General features: G+C 41.9%; 1 protein-coding gene across 1 annotated transcript in view; it reads right to left on the reverse strand.

Annotated features, from left to right (window-relative positions):
* sema6a (sema domain, transmembrane domain (TM), and cytoplasmic domain, (semaphorin) 6A) overlaps positions 1 to 19,571 on the reverse strand; it is a 139,693-nt gene that overhangs the window by 20,690 nt on the left and 99,432 nt on the right. The window contains 8 exon segments of the mRNA XM_034692543.1: positions 3,155 to 3,175; positions 3,388 to 3,408; positions 4,975 to 5,033; positions 9,805 to 9,882; positions 10,026 to 10,166; positions 11,884 to 12,057; positions 15,723 to 15,878; positions 18,583 to 18,714. Of these exon segments, the coding sequence (XP_034548434.1) occupies positions 3,155 to 3,175; positions 3,388 to 3,408; positions 4,975 to 5,033; positions 9,805 to 9,882; positions 10,026 to 10,166; positions 11,884 to 12,057; positions 15,723 to 15,878; positions 18,583 to 18,714 (782 nt within the window).

Below are 19,571 nucleotides of genomic sequence, written 5' to 3' on the forward strand. Positions count from 1 at the left end.
TTATTCCTAGTTCAAAGAACATACACAGATAAACTCTCTCTCACACACACACACACACACACACAAGGACAGCTGCTGGGCTGTGTGAGGCAACAAAGTGTTTTCCCTGGTGACCCTGGGCAACTCATTAGCAAAAGTGTGTGTGAATGTTTGTGTTTCTCAGGATCGACATGTCTTTTCTTTTTTTTCTGTCACTCTCCCTCTCTCTGTCTCTCTCTGCTTCTCTCCCCTCCTGTTCTGACTAACATGTCAGAGCTCCGTTGGGCCTGTCAGAGCAGAGCAGAGTACAATCAAATCCCTCCACCATCACCATAGGGTGTCTACCTTTGATATGAAGGACAAGAGACAAACTCTCTCTAACACTCCTGTTGAGAAGTTTGCTGAAACTTTTTCAACTGTGACTGCAAAGTGCTTTTAAACTACTATTCATTCTCATCTTCTTCTACATGTTTCCTTAGCTTTTTTCCCATTCATTTTGATGTTAACTTCTTCCACTTTGCATCATAAAGTTTGTTTGAAAACTGGAACAAAGAGTTGATTGGAAGAGAACAGACATCTTGATAACTGATCCTTCATTTGGTCCTTTGTGTAAGCCAAAATGCCAAATCCTCTCTTTTCTCGTCTCCTAAAATGTTAATTTCTTCTGCTGTTCTTTGTCAGATGTGACATTTAACTAAATCTCTTTTATTGTCTGACATCTTTGGCTCTGTGAAATAAGACTTGATAAATATTGTTATTTGACATTTTATAGTGTAAATGAATAATCAAAACTTTGGAAAATATTGCAGTCATTTAGTATTTAAAGGAAGCATTTGCTTTTTTTCTTGATCCCCTTTTCATACCTACTTTCTCTTTCTTTGTTTCCTTCTCTCATGTCCTCAAAACCCCTCCTTTCCTTTTTTTTCTCTCCTCCTCTGGCTTTCCTCTGACTCCCTAATTTCCTCTCCTTTCTTTATTTTAAACTAAAGATGTGCAAATGTGTCTTATCTGCACTGCCGGTAATCTAAGTCTAACATTGCCCTCAGCCACATGGTTAGATCAATCATCAGAAATGTGTCATTAAGAGTTAATGAATTTTCTGTGATCTGGCTCCTCCCAGTAATTAAATCACTTCATGGCTAAATGAACTGGTGGCCAACAGTTAGAGAGGGTATAACAACACACAGGCGTGTTTTCTGTGGAGACAATTTCACTGTAAGTTACACCTAGCACCTCAAAGTTTGACATTATCTGACAGATGTAACAACAAACTCTTTCAGCCATGGATGATGGATCACATCTATCTCCTTTCCATCTTTAAAACAATCCCTGAGTTTCCCTGCATCCACCCGTCTCAGATTTTCTTTCCTTATTTGAATTTGTGCAGAGGCTTTGATGGTTTAATTTTGAACCATGCTAATCACATTACCATCCCACATGCTAGCACTTAAGCCACCCTACACATTTTTGAAAAAGCTGTATATTGTATTTAATAGAATGTGTTCAAGCCACACTTTAAAGAGGGGAAAAATCCAAACTAGATGAAGATTGACAACACTCTAATCCACAGCCAGTGGTGCTCAACCCCCCAATTCCCATTTTGACACCCTCTCTCCACAGAGGAGGTGACAGCCATGTGTGTGTATGTCTGTGTGTGTGTGTGTGTGTGTTTACAGATGTGCGAGTGCTTTTTCAATATGTGTTTATGCTTGTATTTGAAGAGGGGGACTCTGAGGCTGGTGGTAGACACCCACACACAACACCACCCAGAGCCTCCTCTGCCTCCTCCTTCTTCTCCTCCGTGTGGCGTGGCAATCATTAAAATGATTTATTTAACTATTGGCCCAAGGCTGAGAGATTAGTGTGACAGGCCTATTTTATAATTCATTCCCCCACCGCCAGGGGAAGTGCAATTCAGGCAGATGACACACATAGAGAGAGCTTGGAGCCTCCAAGCTCCTCCACGGATCAGAAGGGGGGGAGAAAAAACCCTAAACTGCCGACGGATGCACATCCCTCTCTTTCTACAGATTAAAAGAGAGCCGAGGATGTCTGGTCTGAAGTAGAGGGGAGGAAAATCGAGAGGGGGCATTTATTTATCTTCAAATCCATATCAACCACCGACAGATAGACAGAGGGTGTGGGGCGATGGCAGAGACTTTGTTTGGAGGGTTGTAAACTCGTAGTTGTCTGTGTCTGTGTCTGTGTGTGTGTGTGTGTGTGTGTGTGTGTGTGTGTGTGTGTGTGTGTGTGTGTGTGTGTGTGTGTGTGTGTGTTTCTGAGTGTGTGTGTGTGTACGCCTTGAAACACACAGCCAAGCCTGTGGGAGTGCATTCAGCACTATAGGGGTGCACACCAACACAGATGCTTTTCTGACCCTGGATATCCAAAAGAAGGGAGAATCACAGTGGGGGTACAGCCACAGGGGAGAGCTGGGCTTTCTGGAAGGACTTCAAAAATATCTATTCTTGTCATTCTGTCTGGATCTGACTGTTTCGATCTGGCAGCTGTGAGAGGGAGAGAGAATCACTGGAAACAAAATGAATGTGCCATCTGATTAGATGACAATGAGGTAGATTGGAGTGCAGGTGTGGGTGTTATTGATAAGGGTGACTTTGCTGAAGGCTAATCTCGCCTGATTATCATTCTTCAAGATAACTTGAGTGATGGAAATGTGATAAACAAGCAGTGATTGTGATAGTTTGGTGTGTGATCAAGAGAATTTAAGTATTTGCAGGACAAACACAGGCCTGAATTGTGTGCAGGTTTCGTTTAGCATGTTAGCGTTTTTAACAAGAACATGCTTCATGGAGGATGGCATTAACATATCTAACCTCTCCATTCTCTATGCAGGTCATTTCCCTCTCCCTCTCTCTACTGACATATGTCCTGTTTAATGTGCACACTAAGACATTTCCCCACTACCAACCATCAACAACCAGATCCATCCAATTAGCACAGCAAAGGTCAGGGCTAATCAATGATACTGCACAGGGGATAAAGAGGGAGTGACAGTGGAAACGAGAAGGGAGAGTAGATCTAAAATAACTAATAGAATCAAAATCAACATAAGAGATTTGTCATTTGTCTCTACTCAAAAACACCAAAAGGGCTGGAGAAGGGGAAATACTAGGAGTGGTTTAAATTGACAGACTGTGATGTAATGTTTCATTACCTTCATAACTGGAAGGAATGTCTATCAAAAAAAAGGAATGAAATGTGTTCAGTTAAAACCATGAGTCATTAATAACCTGCTTTACACATGTGGGAGGAGTTTTCATTTCCTTGAAAGGGAATGATTGATTGACTTTGATGAAGAGGTGTGGCTGAAGTTAAAGAGTCAGCGGGGATGAAATGCAGCTGCTGACTTTTATTTGATTGCTTCTACCGTGTATGCAGGATACTTACCGTTCAGCGCCACAAAGGTGTCTGGAAGGAGAAGAAAAGAAACGAAGGGGAAACGTGTTATTGCTCATAGTAAAAAGAGATTATACTCTTACATGACCAAAAGCCATGACTTTTAAAGTAATTCAGAATCGACTGGCTGCTCGATATTCTCCTGACTTTTAATCAGAGGGGTTCTATGGCTTTTACAGCTAATGAAGGTCTAACGTTATGGCTCCCCTTGACTAAACATACTGATGAAACTGGAGGAAAAATGAGCTGCCTTCGTTTACTCTGAATAAATAGTTCAAATTGACTTGAAATGAACTTGCATTAGTGACTTAATGTCAGACTGTTTTGATGTTTCTCTTACAAACTGAGCAGTTCAATAGAATACCAACAAAGAATCTTATTAAAATTCACACAATCATTCTAGTCATGAAAGAAAATCCAATATCAGCTCCTTTATCTACCGTTTACCATGTTCTCATACAAAAGCCATTACTCCCCAATGTCATGCTCGGGTTGAGAAGCTAAAATGCTGCTATACTGTTGTACTAGTTGTATGAACTAAGGGTGAATGTCAATCACTTCATTGCTCCTTAATAAACAAGTAACTGTAAAGACAGTAAAAAAAGAAAGTACTGGAGCAAATATGTTAATATTTGAAGTTGAAACATCATTTAATTAAACGTCAGCTACCATTAGGAAACATCTAATGCTAGCATTCAAATACCTCCTAGCTTCAGTAAGGTTGCCTAGGAATTTACTTCATTAAGTTAGCTAGGAAGTAGCATAAATATCAATCTTGCATTACTCTAGGAATCTGTGTCTTTCTATTGTTTCATGAAACAATGCATTCAGTAATAAGCTTTCAGCCACTTCCTAACTAATAGTAATATATCTAGTAAGTAGCATAAGCATTAGCTGTTGTCTGACTTTAGCTATCACACATGTTTTCTAAATCTTGAAATATGGCCAGATTACCCTACATGTTCTTCTGTTCATTCTTTGTTCATTTTCTGAACTCTGAAGAAGCAGTTAGATGCTGGAAATGAATACGACCATAACTTGGTACATGGCACTTTCACATAATAGCAGCATTTTAGCTCCAAAACCTGAGGAGAAAATGGCTTCTATGGGAATATGGTCAGTTATCTGTGTTGTCAAGAAAAATAAACGATTCAAGGCTTCTGAGGCTGACTGGAGTGAAAGCCTTGTCTGTTTGAGTTTCAAAATAAGACCTAACAAGAATGCCATCTCTGTGTGATGCCGAATGTTTGTGTTGTGTTTTGCAGAAAGGAACCCAGTCTTTGCCCAAGTGGACACAACTCTGTATTGACATGGGGACCAGAGAAACAGCGGGGGGAACGGACAGAAGAGGCTGAGAGTCGAAAGGGACAGATGGATGGATGAGGCTGAAAGAGAGGATTGTGAGGGTGGAACAGACGGGGGAGAAAAAGGTGACAGCGGAGGAGAAGGAAGCGCAGGGCCGAGAGAAGAGGGAGACTGAGTTAACAGAGAAGAGAGGAATAGTGGTGCTGGTGGTGGTGGGGGGGGGGGGGGTATAAAAAGGAGGAGGAAAGATAAGAGTGAAGAGGGCCTGCTTACTTTGGCAGTCTCCCAGGCCATCTGTGTTACCATGCTCCACGTCCTGCTCAAAGGCTGATCTGCGGGGGACAGAGACATCATGGTCAGCAGAGGAAAAACAGGCCTGGCCGCACAGGCTCGCCACACCTAACAAAGTAACAAAGCTATAGGAAAGCTACTATGAAACACCCCCAAACACAGCAGAGCCTATGCTCGCACAAAGTGTAGGCTGCAAAAAGTGTCTAAGCTGGAACCGATTCAAAGAACACCTAGCAGGTGCCCTGGAGGCCTAAAATCAGTGGTTATGAAGAATGCTGGCAGGCTAGTGAATCCATATCTGGCTCATTGCCAGCAGTGATACTACAAATAGATCCATGTTTTATTTGGTTGTAGTAAAAAAAAACGGTTATCTCATGTTGTGTGACTGTAAAAGAAGCTTTAAAAAAATCTAATAGTTCCTTTCTTGCTTAGTTAGATGAGACTCATTCATGATGATATGAAGCTACTACCAGCAGTGAGTAAGGTTAGCTTAGCACAGCTTGCAATCGACACTGGAAATAGGCGAAAACAGCCAGCCCTGCTCTGTCCAAAGGCAGCAAAGCTAATGGTAATATATCTAGTAAGTAGCACCACTTGCAACACTGAAACTAATTAGCATCTTATACTGATTTACTTAAGCATATAGAGATGTTTTAAAACAACTGTTTGTCATTATTTGTTGCTAATGTGCTGAATGAATACTCTGCTCTTAGCAGTTGCTCTCTGTCTTGTAAAAAGCTGGAGAGGTTTCTAGACCCTAACAAAAAAAAAACACAAGTTGATCAAACAAGCCATGTTAACTCCTCTATCTCCCCCATTTTAAAAAAAATTAAGCCAAAATACAAACATTGTGGATGCTGATATATTGGTTGGTTCCTTGCACTGTTCCTCCTCTACAATGCTAATCAGGTACAGAGTGCCATTGGGGCTGCACAGGACAACAGAGCTGTCAATCATGATGTGACAACTGTCATGATGTCCGGCCTGTATTTATCAACCCATGTGCCATCTGTTGTGATGGAGGAGACGGGCAATAAGGCCTATACTGCAACCAGTCCTCCAAATGTTTCGCCTTCACTTGTGGGGAGCTGACATGTCATCCACCTTTTTTGTACAGTCCATGGTTTTAACCTTTTTCCACTCTCTTGTGCTAAGTCATGCTAACCTTATATATACTCTTCAGATCTGATAGTTGTGTCAACCTCTCATTTAATGTTAGGAAATAGTGCATAATCATATGTTCCAGAAGACTGTACCAGTGAGACTATAAAGAAACTCAAAGTAAAGTTTTCACAAAAACAGCTTAATGTTTTTGTTTAATCCTTTCTTCTATTTCTCTGTGTCTAACATCATCTAGGCTGAGCAGAGATATGGGGCTGTAGTCCCAATCACATGGACCAACACCAGGGCAGTGAGGGGTAACCGTGCCTGAGGGCCATCATATGACACAGAGGGAGAGAGGGAGAAAAAGGGGGCAGAGAGTTTAGAAGATGTTATTTTCTGATGCAATCTGCACCGAGACCTGTTTTCTTCCTGAAAGACCACCAAGCAGGCAGAAAGGGGATCTGTGAAACAGAGCGGACCAACTGTCAACCAGGATCACAGTCACGCATGACAGCTTTTCACAGTCCTCGTCAGCTCCCCCCCGTGCTCTACCACCACCTCCTCCTCCTGCCTGTCCACCCGCCTCTCATCTTCCTCACCCTCCAATGCTCACAATTATAGCATGAAGAGGAATGATTTTCCAAAACAGCATCACCCAACCCCTTATCCCCTGATCAGAGTCAAAAGCATGGACCTGAAAAAAAGGACAAGTACAGGAGAATGGGGTGTATTTTTGCTTTTCTGGACTTAAAACCAGCAAAAGGTGCAAGGCTCTACTAATACACCGACTTATGAGTTGGAAATGATTCATGCCTTTATTCTGTACTCACCCTCCTCTATAATTGGGCCACAGATACTGAATTTTACCCTCCTGATAACCTTTTTCCCTTCAAACATATCAACACTAACAGTCACAAAAACAACAACAGCGGCATGCTCTTTTCATATCAGGGGGTACATTTAATCTGCTTATCTGATTTGCCTATCACTCACAGTCATAATCAAAAATCAGACGCAGAGTGGCACAATTAAACCTCCTGTAGCTCAAATGCTGTCCAATCATCCCTGGTAGCTGCAGGGTTTTCCAAAAAGATTTTCACCACCTCGTCCCACCCTGCGAGAAAGCTTGTTTGGCTTTTTTCGACCAGTCCAAAACACAAGCTACCTTGGGATCTTGGTTTCCATGGTTGAAAAAATCATTACATACTGTTGTGTTAGGATGAAGATTACAAGCTTTAAATCCCATCTGTCTGGAGATGAATAAACAATAAGTCGTCACACTACTGATGCAGCGTCTGGCCTATAGTTGGCACATGTGAGTGTGAAATGAACCAAAGTGTGAACATTCAGTTTAAGGGTTCAGGTCTCAAAGCGGCTGTGTTAGAGCAACGTAAGTGCAGGGTGCTCTGAATATGACACTACAGACGGTTCAGCTCAGGGTTAAGATCCCTCTGCAACGGCATTATTCATATTTAAATCAGATTCATGCAGCACTGTACATAACTGGAGGCAGTCGAGGGCTACAAGTTATATTATATTGCATCAGATGTGATTATTATGTGAGATGTGTGGTTGTGCTGAGGGGACTTGGTTGCTGAAATGCAGGTCAGGCCTAATGGCATTAATTATTCATAAGAGCAGTGAATGGGTGACCAGGGACTTAATATACTGTACGTACAGTGTTCCTCAAAGACGCCCATGCATTTTGATTCATGACTTAGATTTAAAAGAAATAACTACACTCAACTCAGGCTTAATAATAAGCATTTTATCAGGTGAAAAGTGAGCATATGTGTGTAGATGTAATGTGTAAGACCACACCCCTGATCTAGAGCAGAATCAGGGCTGTGACAATGTCTTAAATAATTAACAAATAATGATAATCATATGTCAGTGAAACAGACGCATATAGTTTGTTTACATAATGACGTTACAGCATCATATGTAAACATATTATGCATGAACACGGGGTGACTTAGTACCATATTGCAGGAGACCAGAGTGCAAGCTGTACATAGGGTACAGTAGGTATGAGAGGCATAACTCCACACTGGAAAGCTGGCAGGCTAAAGCTGAGGCCAGATGGAAGAATAAAGGAGGGGAGGGCATGCAAGAGGGAAAGAATATGTCAGAGGGAAGATAGAAAAAGACAGATGGTTAAAAATAGAAACACAGACAAGGACGGGTGTATGCAGGTACGAAGATATATAGGTAGCTTGTTAGGCAGACAAATGGGCGGACGGAGAAACAGGATGAGATGGTAATGCAACAGGGCAGAGTTTTTGTTTTAAGGAGGGGAAGAAAAAGTAGAAAAGGTCTCGTATGGGAAAAAAAACCTTTTCATTTAACACCAAATGTCTCTATCTACCCCTTTCCTTCTGTCCAGCCTGGAAAAAGCTTTGAATAGCTCTGACCACGGACCAGCAGATCCTGCTGGCCCTAATCCAGCCACCCCCCTCATTTCACATAGAAATATTGTACAGTAAAGGAGCGAGGTCATCTGCCCTCATAATGCCTCTGTGTTGGCTCCTCCAAAGTGGAAACTCAGTCTGAACAGCCCACTGCAGCTTTACAGAATAATAATGGGATAGTGCCATGTGTGTGTGTGTGTGTGTGTGTGTGTGTGTGTGTGTGTGTGTGTGTGTGTGTGTGTGTGTGTGTGTGTGTGTGTGTGTGTGTGTGTGTGTGTGTTTTTTGGAAGATGAGTTTTGTATGCACATGTGGGTACGTGTGCATTTGGTATATTGGTATGCCAGACCAATCATTTTGCAGCAGGGGGATCAAATTCACTCAACGTCAAATAGCCACATGGTGCGCTGGTCCTTTTGTTATGACTTCATCCATAAAATGTTTTTTCCCACCGCAGAACTCCATATGCTGTTTGTTCAGAAAGCATAATTTGCTTCTGCGTTATAACTACAGCCACAAATTACAGTTACCGCGACCATCAAGCCCTGCGTACCCAAACCCGAGCCTGGGGCAAACAACACTTTTCTTCCATTCATCCCTCCAATAGTCCTTTCAGCCTGGGGAAATTACACTTACACACCATAAAATTAGAAAGATCACAGACACAACAAAGTGAGAATGAAATGCCACCAGGCATGACAAAGGCGGTGGTATACTGTTTATAAAATTGCTCTGTAAAGACATGAGTCTCAGGCTATTTTAAAATCAGCAGAATGTTTTATTAAACTCTGGTTAACTCTTCTTTGATTTAAATCTTTGGTGTTCCCACAAAGTAGAAGCAACAGAGCCTCCTCCATAATTAAACAATATTGTGGGTTAATCTTGCTGAACATACTGATTACTATTTTATAATATTGGGAAAAACATCAGGTTACAAATGACACTATCAGTGTGACTGTTCACCAGCATGCTAAATAACAATACTCTAAAACTGAAGCAACTTCACAATATGCAGCCAAAAATGAACTTACAAATACAGCAGCTTCATGAGAGGCCCAACACTACAACATACAACACTGTTTGAAACAGCTGAAGACTGCACCAGCAAATCCAAGCAAAAGTGGTAAATGATAACTTCCAGAGATTGCACAAGTGCAGAAAGTACAGCGTCGTATTGTGTCATTTTTGGCTGCTGACAAAGCTGCTGTATTTCATGACCTGAGAGTGACACGCCTTAATGACTGTCTGTAAAAAAAAAAAAAGCTCACTGTGATGGTTATAACTCATCATGTTACTTACTTAGTGTTGCTGGCCACCTGTCGGCAGGCTCCTTCCGACACCCAACCACAGTACGGGTCTCTGGAGGCAATACAAGACCTGGATGGGACACACACATACATACACACACCATCAGCTCCTTATCTTTTTTTATAGTGGATCATTGTTTTCCCCTTCCGGAGCGAGTCAAAACCATTTGGCTGTTTGTGCATGAATGATTTCATACGCGAGCTTCAACTTACTTCTTGCATCTTCCGTGTCTCTCACAGCGAGAAAGCGGCACTTTAACCACACAGGAGGTGAAAGCGACCCACAAAGCGTGACTCTTGCTGTCTATCTGCATGCCAACAATGCGCTTGTCCTCCACGCCATCTATACTGCACCTAAGAGAGAGAGAGAGAAGACAGACAAGAGCATGAAACATGGATTTTTTTCTCTGTCTTTTTTTATCTACCTGTTGTTTAGGGACCAAAAAAGTTGTCGACGAGAGATGTATGTCATTAAATGAGATTTACGAGTTCATTTAAAGAGATAAAAAAGAGGAAGATTAAGATGTGGCAGTGAGACAAACTGCGAGGTCAGGGAGAACAGAGATAATGCCGAACTTGAAAACTCGAGGTCAGGAACCGAGTAGGAGATAAAGAGAGATAAAGAAAGGGGTGATACAGATACAAGAGATAAACAGACAGATGGGCAGTGTGACCAGTCAGCAGTAACACCGCACTTAACTGTTAAACCCACTAACATTAACCTCCACCCTCCTCCCACTTCACTCCACTATTCTTCCATCCCTGCCAGTCTTCTTTGTCTGCTCGGCCCCATAGCAGCACACTCTAATCCCTGTGGGCGTGTCGAGCTTTCCTCTCCATCCATTCCTCCCTCCATCCCGCCATCCCGCCATCCAGCTCCTGGGATTTAATCTCCCCCTTCGCAGTGCTCTGGCCCCGCATTAACGCTCTCAATTAGAGCTTAGAGTCCATCTACACTGGGTAATGCACGCCAATCGAGGCCCGCGCTGATCCTGCCAGCCGGGCAGGGAGGCAGGCGGGCAAAGTCACTTACTGTATGCGACCGGAGCCAGATGGCCGGCAGCCGATGAATGCTCGGCCCCAGCCAGAGAGACGGAGGAGAGGAGAGTAGAGAAGGGACGCAAGATACAAGAGATAGAGGGAGGGGAGAGGACAGGCCTGCCCTTCATCCCCTCCATAAGGCTCGTCACATGGCTGCAGCATGTTGGAAAACAAACAGTGGTAACCTTGAAAGCCCTCCTGCAAGTCCTTGCTGTTTTTCCTCCATCTTCTCTGCTGTCTAACATATTCCTCACTGTCATTTCTCTCCATCTTCCTCTAGTCTTCTTCTTCTTTTTCCTTCATCTCTGTACTTAATTTGTTCCCCTTTATCCATTACCCCTTAACCAAATGTTTGCTTTGGCCGGGGTCATCCTGTGGCTTATTTTTCCTTATTCAGTTCTAATCCAAATACATATTAATGCTCAATTCGCTCATCATGCCATTCCCAGCTCATGCACACACATTCACATCCATACATGTACCAACAGCCGTGTTATGTATTAGCAAGGGATCCCAAGTTGGCTCTGAAGACAAACACGGCCCTCTGTGTGTGCGAGTGTCAGTGTGCGTGTGTGTGTGTGTGTGTGTGTGTGTGTGTGTGTGTGTGTTTCCTTTAATCAGCCGGCATTTTGGATTTGGAGGAGCTGGGCTCCACTGTGGTTTAGAACCACAGCGCTACGTTATCCAGAGCCTCAGGGTCCATGTCTTTAATTTAGTAGCTCTGGTCGGGCAGAGTGTAACCTGATAAAACTCTTTTAAATGATAGAGTAGCCATCTGGTTGGCTGGATTCACTATATAGTCCGGGTCTGGGGGGAACTTGCTGGTACTGATGGAGATGGTGGGTTGGTGGTTTGGCTGAGTTTGGCGATGGTTGAAAATATGTAAAAACACACATACTTACTCTGTAAGGCGCACACATATGAAATAACTGACCTGACTTTGTTTCTAGCAACTGTATCCATGTGTTTCTCCACTTTGTATCCATCTCTCTGACACATACACCATACATGCAGACTCAGAGCTACATACCTATCAGGGTTGTAGACGTTGAGCTCCTCCAGAAACAGGCTGTCATTGAGGAAGCCGTTGTTCATCTTAGCCAGGAACTTGAGGATGATGCCTTTTTCGGATCCAAGAAAGACCACTGTTTGGTTCTTGTAGGGACCCGCCTCATTGTCCACCACAATGCGTGTCAGACGATATCTGGAATGAGGATCAGACAGTATAATAAATCCATCAATCAGTCCATCAGGATTGAGACAGAGGGAAACGTTTGCAAAAGTCTGCCTGTTACAAGAGCAACATGGGGATGAAACCAAGTAAGGATTAATCTGCTAAAAAAAAAAAAATAAAGAAACGAAAGACGTAAAAATACTCTAAGTATCTGTACTTTATAGATTTTTTTCTTCATCTGAAATGTCTAAGTTGACCAGTACACCACGGTACGCAGTACAGCCACTTTTAAGTTTCAACCCCTTGGTGTACCGGGACTTCTTACCAGTACCCTGTCCTGTCCTCTCCATAATACAGTTTCTCTTGGCAATTCATAATAGCGCCTAAAATACATTACCCTTGACGCTCACATCCTGTCGTGACGCTCACTTGTCTGTTTTTGCTGGAGAGTACTGTCAAACTAACGGAAACGCAAGTCTCTACAGCGTTGGATAAGGAGGAGTATAATGAAGATGACAGCAATGTTGGCCCAGCTCAAATGGCAAAAAAAATGATAGGAGCTCAGTGATGCAGAGTGAAGTAGTTTTTAAATACTTGAAAATCAGCATGATCTTCTGGTTTATTCTATTATCAGTAGGAATTTGAAAACTAATTCTAATGATTCACTGATACTGGCCACATGACTCACATGCCGACAATTAAATAGGGGGAGTACCAACACTTTTTCCACTTAAAACCTTGCATGTTAGGGGAATTTTAGTTCAATTTTATTATGAATCAGAATTCCTTTCTGTCGTAAACACTCAAATGAGTGGGGCGAAAACACAGACAGAAGATAAGTCCTTGTTGTGTCTATCAGTGCATGATGTGTTCTACAAACATTACATGATAAAAAAATCAAAATGTACGCGTAGAAGAAAAAAAAGAGAAGAGAGAGTTTAACTGAAGTGTGAAGGATAGGAGTCAAGAGAGTGTGATGTCCGTGTCTAACAGTGGCAACTTGCAGCAGCATGGATGGAACTGAATCAGACGTCATCGTTTACAATGACGGAGTGGATGGAGACAATCCAGTTGATTTGTGTGTTGGAGAAAAGTTGATGTTCATCCAGTTTTTATTATCTTACTTATGTGGAAATAATGTGATCCAAGTTTAACAGATTTTCAAACTTTCAAACTGTGAGTACATTCAGAAGCTGCATGTTTCATTTATACTTAAGAAGCATAAGAAAACTTCCTGCAGCAATGTTACTTTTTCCTTAAAAGTGGCGGTGCTGTTCCTAAAAAGAAGAACATATGCCCATTTACCACTTCTGGTAATTTCACAAATCATAATTATACAATCAAATCAATTAATCAATTGATTTGCCCTCCATCCTGTACGTCAGATGTCTAAAAGAGAATAATGAACAGCAGGAGAGATTACAGAGTCTTAGTAATCTCTTTAGTTGATTGTTTGATTAGTAACTCAATAAGATTGCCATGGGGCATGTCGGGTAGGTCCTAATAAAAAAAGCAGCACACACAGAAAGTTAATCAACAGTTGAGGCAATACTTCCTCTTCTAATTGACAGCTGCTGATCACACCGGTTGGCTCAGCAGCAGTTGGACGTAGGAAAAAATCTATTTTATTTCATTATTTGTCAAAAAATACCCCCAAAAACCAAACAGACTCAGGTTACAAGATTAGACACCTGCCAGTCAGTGTGTTTTGAATGAGAACTCTATTTTGCTTGTGGACGTTGGAAGGAAAATTCAGGCAGATCAAATAAAAAAAACAGGTTGTAAGAAATACCTTAGTGACTTAGAGCTTCTGATTTATTGCATCGCAGATGCCGGTGTTATTTCGCAATTAATTCCAGGGCCAAAAACTCAGCAGGTTTTTAAGAAGGTACATTTCTGCACATCAAGAGTGTATTATGCAAATGCTTGTTTGAATGATTTTTTTAATTGAAGGTGATAAGACTGAAAGATTAGAGATGAGAGCTAATTGTGAAATCTAGGAAGCAAACATTTAGCCTCATTAATGTATTTCTGAGTTTTCTCTGTACGAAAAGGGTGAAATGGTCTAGAAAGGTTTTTGGATGTGATGAATGTACATTCAATCTTACTAGAAAATGCAGTTCAAACGAGCCTGTTAAAATAACAAGGCCACGTCCTCTTATCTGATCTTCCTTCCTGTTCTCTTTAAATATCTCTTCAAATGTTGGGTGTCAGTGGCTCCAACCCATCCACAATAACAGCAATCTGAAGGTCTAATGTGGTTTTGAATTCAAGAAAAACAGCAGCTCCAAGGTCTGTGTCAATGGGATGTGATCTCAGCGACATAATACAATCTCAAGGACTAGAGACATTCACTGTCTTTCCTACCCAGGATAATAAAAATCTGAAGAGGGGGAATCTTTAGAGTGTCTCCCCACTGCATTTGATTCATTGTGCCCAACCAGCTGAGGTCCTTTTCAGCAGACACAGACTCTCAGGACAGGAACGCTCTTTCAAAATTTACAACCAAAGCTATTCGTTCTCTGGGGTGTAACAAGGATCAAATGCTATTACCGATTTCCTTTCCAGTTGATTTCAGCTCGAGAATAGAATTCAACATCGTGACACGTATCATAGAAAGAACTCCCTCTTCTTTGCCTTCTTGATGCTTTATGAGCTTACATAATGCTTTTAACTCCTGCCTTGGACTCGCATGCGAGACTCTGCTCAATGTGGTGTCGTTTTAAATCAAAAAACAACCATCTGATTGCAGATTATGCACATACAGAAAAATAAACTCTCAGTTATTCATTATACGGTTGTGTGTCACAGTTGCGCTAATGAATAGAGAGAGTTGTAGGAATAACCTTGATGAAAGCAGTTCATTTTCTGACTACGCCAGTGCTGTATTTAGGTCAGAGCTCAGTGAAAGTGGCAGCAAAATGTGATCTGATGCAAATAATGTGTTAAAGCTATGAAGACTTCTTGAAGTGGCTCATCTTTAAAATGATGTTACCACCATAGGGACTTGTCAAGCTCCACTACTACCTAAAATCTATCACAGTTGCAATTCAAAACTAGGTCCACATAGATTTTTCACTTTTCGCCAAATGCCCCGTCAGCTACTTCCCCCCCCCACGATTGGATGGTGGTTTTGCTGTCGTACTCCCCCAGAGGCCAGCTGAAACGTCTGTATGGAGTGTAGCTGAAAGCCAGACAGACCTTTATGATCAAACAGCATCAGCCACAGTGCAGTGACTTCTGGGAAATAGGCTCGACTCCAGAAAGTAAGGAGGAAAAGCCAACCGCTGAAGAACAAGAAATAGTTTTTCTCTTTGAAATATCCTCAGAGGATTTGAACACGCAATTTCCAACAGACTAAACATAGCTAGTATCATCTTCTTAAGAGGGTCAAATATAAAACCTGTGTTTGCATTATGATGTCTCATGTTACAGAGACATGTTAGCATGAGGACAAACTTCTTTGATGGATTAAATTCATCACATGTCTGCGTGGAGAGTGATACTGTAGTGCAGATCAGTGTTCCCTCCACCGAAGCAAAAATAGGTCAGTGTCTGGTTTATGCTGAAGCACTTCTGAGTTTTAATGAGCAAGACTCTCAGAGCAGCACTTCATGTAATTATTGTCCAGAGCTGAAGAAGCTCATAGACCTGTGATGAAGACGGCCTTCAAAGTGTGAGTGTGTAACACTTACCGGACCATGGTCTTCAGGAACCAGGGCCTGTTAGCGATGGAGGGCACCGCCTCATCCATCAGAGGATGCATCTTGATGAAATTGAGTGTGTCGTCGGGGAACTCGTTGGAAACCTTGTACCTCTCCATGGATGCAGTGCCGGCACAGTTGCCAGGTCTGACAACCGAGAGGAGGAAGAGGAAGAAAAGTGAGTGGAAGAAGGAAAAAGCACGAGGGAAAACCTGGGGAAATGAACACATTTTAAGGCCAGGTCACTCCTGAAAAACAGCTTTCCTTCTCTTAAATCAATGAGAGTGCAGCTGCAAATTGCTTAACTCTCACCTCAGGAGGTTTGGGTCAGAGCAGAGGACACAAGATGTCTTCTTTTTCTCTGGACGCAGGGTAAAGCAGCGAGACATCCTATCTATCTGATCCTTTTACAGGGAGTTGGTGAGCTGCTTGTAAAAGAGAAGCTGCTTTTGATAGCATATCCCCTTTGCAGGCATCTCACCTCTGAGAGCTTGTAAAACCCCTTTACTGCATGATCTTTGATTCCCTGCCACACCACATAATCCACACCAGGTACTAGAAATATTAGCCAGCTGGCCCTGAATGTCTGAAACTGTCAACATGTCAGAATCCAACCCCCTAAAATATATACACACCTACATACTCAAGTGAAATCTCTATTCATCTTAACATAAAAACTTCACTCTGTAAATGTTTGTGAAGAACGAAGGATTTCAAAAGTTGAGAAAATATCCCTTGGGTATTCTGTGCATTCCTAGATCCATATCTATCATGTGTGCACAGGACAGGGTGGAATTTGAGTAATACATGAAGAATGATCAAAGGCACCATGAGGAGTTTTTTACCTACATTTGAAATAGTGTCACTCTTATATTGATGCCTCTTTATTACTTACATAGTAAAATGAGATAACCAGCGATAAGACTGGTTATTTCTTTGTGTGGAATTTGAGCCTGAGTAAGTTTCTATGCAGCACTCACCTGTAGGTGGCTACATTTAGAATTTTTTTTGCATCATTTTCTTTTTTACATTAGTTTTGTATCATGGCTGATACTGGAGCAGGATTGGCAAAAAGACATGTTTTCTATTGAAGTATTGTTTTATATGGAGAAACCCTAAATCAGGTGAAAGAGCAAAATGGCTCAGTACAGGATTTATTGTTTATGCCATCGCGTGAGCGCTTCACAGCTCTTTGGGGATGAAAGAGTTAAACGGAGTGCATATTTACATCATTCAGACATTTATTGGGACACTGGAGCACACATCATGACACCAGAGCTGTGATAGGTAATGTTAAACCCGTACATCTGGTCCCCTTACGCTAATAAATCAGAGTTTACAAAGTCTTCACATTGCTATGTTACAGTTAATAATTTGACATAGCTACAAATCAATACATTACATCATCACCCTGTTTCCAACAAAAAAATTACTTGCATAAAGAAAAGAAAAGAGCCACGTTTTTATGGCAGAGGGTGATGGTGCTCATGGGAAATGCATTTCTTTTTCTGGAAAAACACTGCAGATTTTATCTTAAGGGGTCACCAGAGTCAACACAACATGAAAACTCCTCACAGTGCCTTTGAGCTTCCATAAAAAAAAATCACGTGGGATACTGAAAGACAAAGTGAAGGGCTACTGTACGCAATTGATGGTGCAAACTGCCTTTTTTAAATCTTCAGGGCACACTGAATGAGGTGCAAAAAGATGAGTTCAAAGCTGCTGCTGTTGCTGCTGCTACCAACAAACTAAATTAACCAACAAACAGATAATCATTAACAAAAGGGCGGGATCTGCAGAACCTTTTGTCACTCTAGAAAATAAAAAATGAGCATAAAACATTTTCTTAGCTACATTTCTGTCAGCAAACATATGGAGGACAGAACAGAAACAGACATCTCTTTATATGAAAAACCTGTAAATGATTCAGTATGAGCGTCTAACACATGGAGGAACAGTCTGCTGCAGGGCCAGACCTAGGTGGCTTTGTTACCACCCTCCGTCTGTTTGCCTGCAGATAAACGCTCTGAACGCACCAGTGGATAGAAACAAAATCAATCACATCAATCAGTGCAGAAAAAAACGGCGGGTGTATCTCATCTTTTTTTATGCCCAACCTTGTTGAACATCAACAAGTAATTACATGCTAATTGAGGAAACTTGCTAATATACTCCAATCCACACAATGCACGGGATGAAGGCTGCAGAAAGCGCAGTGTATGCCCGTTTTTACCCTGCCTCCTCAAGCGTGTGGTGACTCTCACACTCACACACACACACACGGGTATCAACCATTATCGTAACCCAGATCTTTGTAGTAAATCCTTTTTTTTTCTTCTTCTGCTAGAGAGGAGAGCAGCTCTTAGCGCGTTAATTAGCAAAGCAATAGATGGTAGATTGATCAGGCTGGTGCATTTGTGGAATTAGGCAGCCATCTGTAAAATGATCTCATGCTTCATTTGTTGATAGTGAACGCTTCTTTGATATGCAGCTGCGTGTGGGGAGGGAGAGGTGAGGTAATGTGTTAAGGGTGCAACTGTGAAGCGTAGAGGGACACGCGTGTGTGTGCATGTGCATACAGTGCGTGGGTTTAAACATGGGATGTGTAATCACTTCCTTAAGACAAAAACAGCAGGGATGTATGCAAATATGATGCAACAGGAGTTGAAAATGTGGTGATGTTAACACGAGTCTCATGCACTGATTGGGGGGGCATATAGCTAACATGTGTGAGAAAAAATGGTGGAGTGATTGAACGTGTTGTTTTAATCATCCCATGTGTGCATTCATGTGTGTAAGTGAGTAAGTGTGTGTGTGTGTGTGCAGTGTGGTTAAATGACTGCTGTTGTACCTTGGCTTTGGAACCTTGTCTTCAGGAAAAGGCGTCCAGGTGGAGTCAGGGGATTTCTGCTCTTTGAAACGCCCTGTGAACGTGTTGGCCACCTCCGCCATGTCATAAGCACACACCGCTGAGCCTGGAATACTGCCACGACACACGCACACACACAAAGACAAAGACAACATAAACAACCTTTCAACTGGATATATCAAAGCACACCTGGCCAAGTCTGGAATATCATCAGGAGAAGGAAACATGGATTGGCAGCCTCTGTTAGCGGCGATCAATGGTTGAAATCCCTCAAAGATGGCTTATTTTGGCTGTTGCATGTTGACAAGTTTGCAACATTATCAAGGTTTTTACAAATTAGAAAAGAGGAGTCAAATTTTCTGCATGTTTCTTTCACTTATACCAAAAAGCATCCAAACTGCAATTGTACAAACTTTGCTATATCTCTCTATTTCGTTAATAGGACCAAACGTTGTTGTTACTGATGTAGAAACCACTCATATTCTGTCTTATTTCCTGCCTCAGTGCTGCTATATTAGTTTATACACTGCAGTGTTATTGCAAATAACACTCTTTTTGTCCTTGTGTGCCTGCTGAGCCTCATGAGGACACACATTCCCTCCAAGACTGGGTTTCCCCAGAAGCCTTAAGGCATCAAAGTTCACCACAAGTGCACAGTAGGGCGAGAAATACAGACAGCAGATTATCTTATTATTAAGGGGAAAAACACTCGTCTTGTGGCAGCAGCAGCAGATTCTTTCTGCTGTGAGCAATCACTGCATAGCAGATTGCTGAGTCACTTTTCTATTTTTCATGCATCTGCCTTCATAAATTAAAACATTGAAACTAGGAATTGTTTTCTTTATCAGGCTTTCTTTAGCAGAGAATCTAAGCTGGCTGGATTTTCTTGCAGTTGCATCATGGGTTAAACTCATGCAGACATTAGGGAGACAGAATAGACAAGGGCGGTATTATAGTGAGCAAGGTCAGAG

This window comes from Notolabrus celidotus, chromosome 9, assembly GCF_009762535.1.
Source record: "Notolabrus celidotus isolate fNotCel1 chromosome 9, fNotCel1.pri, whole genome shotgun sequence".
Classification (NCBI taxonomy): Eukaryota; Metazoa; Chordata; class Actinopteri; order Labriformes; family Labridae; genus Notolabrus; species Notolabrus celidotus.